This window comes from Oryzias melastigma, linkage group LG16 (genome assembly GCF_002922805.2).
Source record: "Oryzias melastigma strain HK-1 linkage group LG16, ASM292280v2, whole genome shotgun sequence".
In the NCBI taxonomy this organism is placed as follows: domain Eukaryota; kingdom Metazoa; phylum Chordata; class Actinopteri; order Beloniformes; family Adrianichthyidae; genus Oryzias; species Oryzias melastigma.
The window spans coordinates 17,169,560-17,179,149 of record NC_050527.1 but is presented as its reverse complement, the minus strand read 5'-3'; the positions used below and the strand labels follow the sequence as shown (position 1 = coordinate 17,179,149).

Here is a 9,590-nt window from a genome sequence, read left to right as displayed (position 1 = left end):
TAAAAGAAAAAGAGAAAAGATTCCAGTTGGTGCCTGACATTTCAGACTTAATGCTCTATAAACTCCTATATTTAAGAGTGTTTCTAACATGTTTCTATACAGACAAAATATTACATCACAAATTATAGACACTTTTTTAAGTAACATATTGTGGATCAGAAAATCAATTTTTCTGTAATGAACAATGATTAGCTAATTATTTGTACTGTTGTCCATTTAGAGATCCAGCCAGAGTTTGAACATGCTTCACTGCTGCGCGCGCAGCTCTGCTCTCCCCGCGCACTTCCACCACCATGACTGTAGGGGGCAGCGCGAGAGGCTCACGGCACCGGAAAAGGAGGAAGAAGCGGATGGCGGCAAGACACCACAACAACAGTCAGTAAAACCCAGAAAGACCGTCTCGGACCGCTTTGTGGAGGCCGACGAGCGTCCCTCTGCCCCGCCGGGAGCCCGCCGCGGCTGACGGCCGTTCTTCCGGGGCTTCGGAGCTGCGTTTCTCTGTTCAGCGGGCCCGGAGACCCACGCAGAACCCACAGCCACCATGAACAGGAAGAAGGACAAAGCCTTCGAGAGCCCGCGGCCCTTTAAATTATAAGTATTTCTGCGAATTTCAGTTTTAAACAGGTGAGGGCGGCTACAAACTCCCCACCGAGTGACAGTCTCACCGGCAGTCCGTTCAGAAACGGAACCTGCCGGTGAAGCTGTTGCTGGATGTGGACCGCCATCTGCCCCTCCAGCCATGACACCCGGGGTGGGGGTTCGAAGCCCCAGTTCTGTCAGCAGAGAGCTCTCTGTCTGCAATGTAGATTCATGGAGAATTACTGACAGCTGTTTTCTTTACTTTTACGACCCACCAGGTGGTGTGCATCAACAACATCAACTTCCAGAGGAAGTCAGTCATTGTGAGTATACCCACATGTGGAGTGTAGTTTGACGAAACTGCAGACATTCTGAACAGAATGATGCTGGGGTGTGCTGCTCTTGGTGACCCTGCAGCACCCCCTCCTTCTGCAGCACCCCCTCCTTCTGCAGAGCCTCCTCCAGCTACACCAGCAGTGCTGTTGGTTCAAACACAGCCTCTGTAATTCACTGTGGCACCTATCAATTATAATTTCCAGAAACCATTCAATTCACAAGAGCAAGAATCAGTTCTATTCTGATTAATTTTTTGTAGATTCTTCAGTTCAATTCAATTCAATTTGAATTTACACATTTATGCACATGTCTTTAGAAATACATTAATTATCTACTATGCGATTTGAATATATTAATATTAATCTGATACAATTCACATACTGTAAAGTTTATTAGTAAAATAAAGAGATTGTTAACACCATACAGCTAAAGGAGAAGTTCTAACAAAAATATTCAGATCATTAACATTGTAAACATTGTTCTGATTCTCCTGGAGGACGTTTCAGTTTGGCCACTAGGTGGCAATCATGCTATAGTATTACACCTTATTCCAGAGGAAGAAATAACAATGTTTTAGACCACAAATTGCTGCTTTAAAAAATATTTTTAAAACGTTTTTTGAGTTTGAAAAATTCCTGCCTGTGAGTTTATAAAGATGTTAATTTAGTCATCAATGTATGTTTAGGTCGACTGAGAATTAGCATTAGCCGTCCTATGGCAAATTCCATTAAACCTTAGCATCAAGCTAGCGGACTTTAGCTTTATGTGTTAAATCGATTTATAACTTTTAAGAATCAATTATTAACCTATTAGGCTTAAATCAATTCAAATTCAAAATTTATCGATTTTATGAACCCAGCCCCAGTGGCCTCGGGCTCCCACAGAAAGTGTTTCTGCTCAGGTGCCATGCGGGACCGGTAAAGCTATGGCAGATGAGTCCCTTTGGCTACGGGATGGCTTCATCCTCCTTCTCTGCTGCTAACTTTGCCAAACTCCGATCTCATGTAGGTGAATGGTATAACCCGCCATTTATTATGTTTTAGGATGTTAAAGCGAAAAAAAATTTAAAAAGTACTGCGACTCAGCTGCGGTCTCTGGCAAAAATTTGAACCTAACAAAACGGATTCTACATGGCTGGGTGAATTGGTACCACCAGTAATTTTTTTTAGGCCATTGAAAAATTCAATCGCAAATTCCTGGCTCCGCCGCCATCACATATTCCTGCCTCCGCCGCCGTCACATATTCCTGCCTCCGCCGCCGTCACATATTCCTGGCTCCGCCGCCGTCACATATTCCTGGCTTCGCCCTGTCACATATTCCTAGCTCCGCCCCCGTTACAAATTCCTGGCATTGCCCCCAGCACAAATCTTTTGCTCCGCCCCAATCACAAATTCCTGGCTCTGTCCATGTCACAAAATTCTGATTCTGCCCCCTGTCGCAAATCTTTGGCTTAGCCCCATCACAAATCTTTGGCTCCGTCCATGTCACAAATTCCTGATTCTGCCCCCTGTCCCAAATCTTTGGCTTCGCCCCATCACAAATCTTTGGCTCTGCCACAGTCCCAAATCTTTGGCTTTGCCCCATCACAAATCTTTGGCTCTGCCACAGTCCCAAATCTTTGGCTCCATCCCCATCGCAAATTCCTGACTCCGCCACAGTCCCAAATCTTTGGCTCCATCCCCATCACAAATCTTTGGCTCCACCCCCGTCCCAAATCTTTGGCTCCACCCCATCACAAAGTCCTGGCTCCACCCCATCACAAATTCCTGGCTCCATCCATGTCACAAATTCCTGATTCTGCCCCCTGTCCCAAATCTTTGGCTTCGCCCCATCACAAATCTTTGGCTCTGCCACAGTCCCAAATCTTTGGCTCCAACCCCATCACAAATCTTTGGCTCCACCCCATCACAAATTCCTGGCTCCGCCCCAGTAACAAATTCTTTGCTCCGTCCCGTCATAAACATTTGACTCCGCCCCCGTCGCAAAGTCCTGACTCCGCCACAGTCCCAAATCTTTGGCTCCATCCCCATCACAAATCTTTGACTCCACCCCCGTCCCAAATCTTTGGCTCCACCCCATCACAAATTCCTGGCTACGCCCCAGTAACAAATTCTTTGCTCCGCCCCGTCATAAACATTTGACTCCGCCCCCGTCGCAAAGTCCTGGCCCCATCTCGTCACAAATTTCTAGCTCCGCTCCCTGTCACATATTCCGAGCTCCGGCCCCCGTCACATTTCATGGCTCTGCCCCGTTACAAATTCCTGGCTTTGATCCCGGCACAAATCTTTTGCTCTGCCCCATCACAAATTCCTGACTCTGCCCCCGTCCCAAATTTTTGGCTCCGCCCCGTCACAAATTCCTGGCTACGCCCCCGTCACATGTTCACACATATTGGATGGGTTTCATCCAAATGGGCTGAGGGACGGCTGCGGATGCGAGACGTGTAAGAGGCGAGGTCCGCTGCCAGGAATAGACGAGTCACCTGGAATCTCTCCCACTCTGAGACGCAAAACGAGCCAGAGGCGAGGTCCACTGCCAGGAACAGGGGCACTGACAAGCCTCCTGGAGGGGAGTGGGAAAGTAGGAACAACATATGAATCACACTGCACCATCTGAGGCATGCCGAACTAATAGAGAAACAAAAATAATTTTTCAAATTCAGACTGTCTGCCACAGTTTGATTGATAGAGATTTGAAAGGCGGGCTGCACGGTGGCGCAGTGGTTGGCGCTCTTGCCTCACAGCAAGAAGGCCCCGGTTCGAATCCCGGCTGGGGAATCTGTAAAACATCAACTGGGACCTTTCCGTGTGGAGTTCGCATGTTCTCCCCGTGCATGCGTGGGTTTTCACCGGGGACTCCGGCTTCCTCCCACCGTCCAAAAACATGCTTCATAGGTTCATTGGTGACTCTAAATTACCCCTAGGTGTGAATGTGAGAGTGAATGGGTGTGTGATTGAGGACCTGCGACAGACTGGAGACCTGTCCATGGTGAACCCCGCCTTCGCCCATCAGTAGCCGGGATAGGCTCCGGCACCCCCGCGACCCCGAAAGGGACTAAGTGGTCAGGAAGATTTAAAAGGAGAAATACTCGGAAATGCAAAAACAAAATGGTTTCTTAATGCGTTTGTTCTTTTTTATAAGAAAAATGCTACACAGACATGTTAGTAACTCAAAAAACATGATTTTCATCGAAGGCTGACTTTAACAACTGCACAGCGCTGCTTATCAGCCTGAGCCTCGTTTACTCCACTTCAGAATCTGCTGGAATTATGTGAATTGCGTTAACTGTTGAAAAGTTGAAATTGGTCACACTCTAGAGCCTTGCTCAACAGGTACGGGTCAGAACTGTTTAGTGTGTCCATTTTACAATGGAAATGCTCAAAATACCTGACTGGACCGTACTGTACTGGACTGCTCAGTGGAAACCAGGCTTTAAAGAACCATTTGTTCTGGTTTCTTACTGACAAAACCGAGTGAGAGAGTTCTGTCATTGAAGAACTTTGCTTCTGAATAGAGATTATATTCACACTTTAATATGCTTTAAGCTTAAGGCCCAGTCCCACAGGCTTTGACGGCCATATCACGGGTAAAAAAGTTGGAAAATCTGCCACACGTGCTTAGACACGCCAACTTTATGCATGCTTGTGGAATCGCAGGGATACAGACATCGTAGTCCACTCTACTGCTAGAGCACTCCTTAATCGCGTGTAAGTGCGTCCTCCCACGCTCAGCCGCTAAACAGTAACTGTAAGCAGTGGTACAAACACAGTCCAGCTGGGGAGACGGCTGTGCCACAGTCGTGGATGAATGCGGAATTTTGGTGTCCAAGCGTGTGTGCCTGCATTCGCTCAACGGCCCGATCTTGCACTGAAACTTTTGTTGCATTGCTGTTTCACAGCCATTGCACAGCTGTACCCCTGGTACTACACTCAGTCACCCGCGGTCTCTATTTTTGTGCAATTCAAAAATTATTTCCGCGTGTAACAGCGTCCAAATTTTGTACCACATGTATGCGCGTGGATTCCGCGGCCGTATATCGCCCGTTGTTCTACAGCGTCTGTACCACGGGGATGAAAATTTTTCTGTGCTCCATCCGTAATATGGACGTATAAGCCTTTAATCTAATAGAGTTCTGACCAAAGATTTAGTCATCATCAGTCATCTGAGGTCTCTTAATTTAGTGTCATGTCAAAAGTGACAAAAACAAGTTTATTTTACTGTTATAAGACCACCTCATAGTGGATCCTTAAATTAACGAACTTGGTGCTAGAAAATCCACACCTTATTCTCTCCAGTGGAAGGAGCTTCCTTTTACAGCGAGCTAACTAAGCTAAGCTTTATGTCAGAAAAGCATAAAGAGTGTTCACTCTGGCCCTTCATTAGTTCAGCTGCTGCTCAGGAGAACAGTGAATGTGAGAACCTGTTCTCCTCGTCTCTGCATCATTCTTGTAGCGAGCGCCTCCTCCAACATCCTTTTGTTCTGCATTGTCTAGGGCTTTGTGGAGCTGACCATTTTCCCCACCGTGGTCAACCTCAACAGGATCAAGCTGAACAGCAAGCAGTGTCGCATCTACAGAGTCCGAGTCAATGACCTGGAAGCTCCGTTCATCTACAACGACCCCACGCTGGAGGTGTGCCACAGCGAGTCCAAGCAGTGAGTGGAGCTGCTGCTTTTCCTGCATTTCTGGGGAAGCATTTACTGCAGGGATTCAATAGTTGGCTTTTATTCTTGTTATCAACGTGTTTGTAGTTATTGTGTATTAAATTCAGAATTTGAAAACTTTGGATTATAATAAATGCTATTGTGTCTTAAATGCATAAACACCAAAATACCTTAATGAGAGAAAATCAAGATCCAGACATGTCCAGGAAAAGAAAATCCTCAGTGAAACGTTCCTGTATTTATCAAACAGATTTATTTCAGCAATCAAGAAAACAATAACTACTCGCTGAGACCCAGAAGGCAGCAGGACTTCTCTGAACTTCTACGTGCCTTTGAGTAAAGCCAATTTTATAGGCGCAAAGAGAAGGAGACTGAAGCCTCTCGCTGTCCTCCAGCGTATTTGTCTTCTCCACAGGGAAAATTAATCTGCCGCAACCTTTGTGAATTTGAAACCATATTCTAGCTGAGTCACCTCATTTATTTAGCTTTTTTAAAGGATTTGAACTCGTAAAGTAAGCTTTGATGCATCCATATGTTCAAGTCCTCCACTTTCATCAGAACATTTCAGAGATGGAATTCACTAAATCACCTTCCACCCACTTTTGAGGTGGATTGGGAATCTAGTCTGTATGTCTCCTGGATGCCTCCCTGGAGAGGTGTTCCAGGCATGTCCCACTGGGTGGAGGCCCCGGGGAAAACCCAGGATACTCTAAAGAGACTACGTCTCTCTGCTGTCCTTCTAACCTCTCGGGTTCCTCCCAGAGGAGCTGGAGGAAGTGACCAGGGAGAGGGAAGTCTGGGTGTCTTGGCTTAGACTGCTGCCCATCTCAGATGAGTGGAAGAAAATGGATGGATGGACAGATGGACGGATGGATGGACCGTCCTCTCACAAGCCAAAGTGTTTTACAGAAATTTGTTTAACTTTTCCCAATTAGCCTTTGGTTGCATCAGAGCGGTATTGATCAAAATTGATTAAAATTCTATAACATTTACTTTAATGGATCCTGCTGTATGTTCTGATGCAGCAATGTGAACTATTTGAAATTGAAAACTAGTGAGAGAATAGTGAACCCAGCTACATGCATGCTCATCCTGCACATTTCTGAACATCTTTATACCACATTTGATGGCTGAACTGTGTCTTGGTCTGTATGATTAGGAGGAACCTCAACTATTTCTCCAGTGCCTACACGGCTGCCGTGAGTGCTGTGGACCCCGATGCTGGAAACGGAGAGCTGGTCATCAAAGTTCCCTCTGAACTCTGGAAACAGGGAGATGGTGAGATGGGGACCAGAGTACAGTGGGGCATCATAGTTCTTAGTGTCATTTGACTGAGTTTCTTCTTTAGTTGGAAATGATTTGTCTGAACTCAGACAATAGAACTTGAAAGCAGGCTAGCTGTTTCCATGGTCACAGTGACTCTCAGAAACTTGTGTTTTGATGTTAAATTTGGCAGCAACTCATGATGTCATCATAGGTGTGTTTGAGATCACCCAGGCGGACGCAGCGCTGCACAGATCGACTGATGTGTGTTGCATTTTGGGTAGTTTTTTTTTTTTTTTTTTTTTTATCATTATAAAATATTGCGAGAAAGCGGCGGGTGCAAGCGCCGTGGTACTCTGCTAGAAATTTGGTACTATGCTGTCTGCAAGCCCCCTGGATGACTACAAAACAGTGCATTGTGGGAAATGGTATCTTGATCAGAAATGAATGGAGCTAAATAAAGGAAATCTTTGTATTTTGTAACTTTCTGCAAAAAGTGAATCACTGACGAAGAAATAAGCAACATTTTCTATTTAAATAAATGGTTGTAATTGAAATCAACATCGCTTAGATGACCTCTTTTATTAGAGATTATTTAACTTGAAACAATAAATTATTTTGTTTTTTTCTACTAATAATAATTTTGGGTTTAATGCTAAACATTAGACAGACATTTGCATTTATGGAACAAAATGAACTCATATGTTCAAAAACCACAAATCATCTGTGGTTATGTGTTTTATTGTTGCCTTTCATTTGAATGGTATGTATTTCTCTGGGACAGTGCACATTAACGGCATCGCCTGCAATGAACCAGATTGATTTTCATCTGTTTTCCCTGAACAGATGTTAAACATATAAAGCTAAGAATATACAATACAAATATAATGTGCGGAGAGAAATCGAAGTACTTATTGATTAAAAATACATGCATTACAAAACATTAAAATGAATATAGAAGACATAATAGTACAGATCATACCAAGGGGGGACAACCCCTACTTCCCGTTATCGCTCAGTCTCGCTCCAGCTCTGTGTTCCCCTTCATCTCTGGCACCTTTCCCCACCTGCAGCCGCCTGGTCTTGTTGATGATCCAGGCGAGGCCCTGGGTCTTCTCAAACACCCCTAATATCTAACCCTAGCTGAAATGTGAAGGATTGGTCCTCCTTAAATTCTCTGTTGGGACCACTAGACCAGGGGTCAGCAACCTTTATCAGTAAAAGAGCCATTTGGACTTGTTTTCTACTGATCAAAGCCTAGAAGGAGCCGCATAGTCTTACTTTAGGCTTTAGGAGATTTGGATTTGCATGCATGACCTTGTTTTTTTTTAATATCATTTTTTTTACCAAAGTTTTACATATAAAATCTGTTCATTCTGGAGGTAGAGTTGAACAAACAAGACGTCTTCAGGTCCACAGGGATGTAAAAACCTTTATAGTTTATCATCTATGTGAACCTCAGACATCAATTTATAAATTTAACTGATCTAAATTTAAGTAATCTTTACTTTAAAAAATACTATTTTGTCCCCAACAGTCTTGGACTGCTGGGTTTTGTTATGTTAGTTTGGGATTGATAAGTCTTAGTTTTCAGGCTTTGTTTACTTGTTTTATTTAGGTAGTTTTGGTTAGACAGACATTATCAGGAGCTGCTGACTCTGATGGTCGACATGTCTGGATCAGCAGTCTCCATGACTCATTTTATGTTTGGAGCCACCATGAAGAGATAAAAGAGTCGCATGTGGATCTGGAGCCGCAGGGTTCATACCCCTGCACTAGACAATACTGCTCCTCCGGAGCCCTAGGGAGCAGAGTTTCTTTTCTCAGTTTGCTGACAAGAGCAGAAGTTCCAGAATCATTTTCTGTCTTTGTCTGCAGAGCTGAAGGTGTTGAAGGTGTACATAGACTTCTCCCTGGATCAGCCGAAAGGAGGTCTGCACTTTGTTGTTCCAGATGTGGAGGGCAGTATGGCAGAGAGGGCTGCTCACGTTTTCTCCTTTGGCTACCAGAACTCCACCAGGTGACTCTCTGCTTGTACAGAAACAGAGTAAACTGCGGAGCAGCACAGCTACAGCTTCTGTCTTGTGTTTTGGTTCTAAGTACCAAAGAATGACCACCTCCTCCCTTTTCCAGGTTCTGGTTCCCCTGTGTGGACTCCTACTCAGAGCTGTGCACGTGGAAGCTGGAGTTCACCGTGGATGCGTCCATGGTGGCTGTATCCTGTGGAGACCTGGTTGAAACCATCTACACACATGACATGAGGAAGAAAACCTTCCATTATGTACTTCCCATTCCCACAGCGGCTCCCAACATCTCACTGGCTGTGGGTCCCTTTGAGATCCTGGTGGACCCCTACATGCACGAGGTGGGTTTTGATGACAAACTCAAGCGAGCAAACAGGTCGAGTTCAGTTTCAACTAATGAAACAAAGATCGATATATGAGATATATGAGACCTGGACTGAGTGACTCCGCCCCCTTGCATTCTAAACAGGAAGTACCTGCTGGCTCCAAGAAGCCAAAATCCCATAGACTTCTATAGAGAAATAAACAGCTGTTAGAATAACCATTCTTGCTCTGGTACTTTTTAAATAATCTTTACATTTTTTTTTCATGATATTTTTTCTTTAGTACAAGTTATTCAAGATATAAACTGACAAATGAAATTATGCTAATGCGTGGATCTCAGGCCATGAAAAATAAACAAATAAAAATGTATTTAAAAACAATTACCGTCTGTCAGTGAATA

General features: G+C 44.5%; 1 protein-coding gene across 1 annotated transcript in view; it reads left to right on the top strand.

Annotated features, from left to right (window-relative positions):
• Window positions 1-245: 245 nt before the first annotated feature.
• Window positions 246-9,590, top strand: part of taf2 (TAF2 RNA polymerase II, TATA box binding protein (TBP)-associated factor) — a 33,070-nt gene continuing 23,725 nt past the window's right edge. The window contains exons 1-6 of the mRNA XM_024267608.2: window positions 246-591; window positions 848-902; window positions 5,410-5,570; window positions 6,739-6,857; window positions 8,721-8,862; window positions 8,976-9,207. Coding sequence (XP_024123376.1) covers window positions 542-591; window positions 848-902; window positions 5,410-5,570; window positions 6,739-6,857; window positions 8,721-8,862; window positions 8,976-9,207 — 759 coding nt within the window. The 5' untranslated portion in view covers window positions 246-541. The remainder of the gene's footprint in view (window positions 592-847; window positions 903-5,409; window positions 5,571-6,738; window positions 6,858-8,720; window positions 8,863-8,975; window positions 9,208-9,590) is intronic.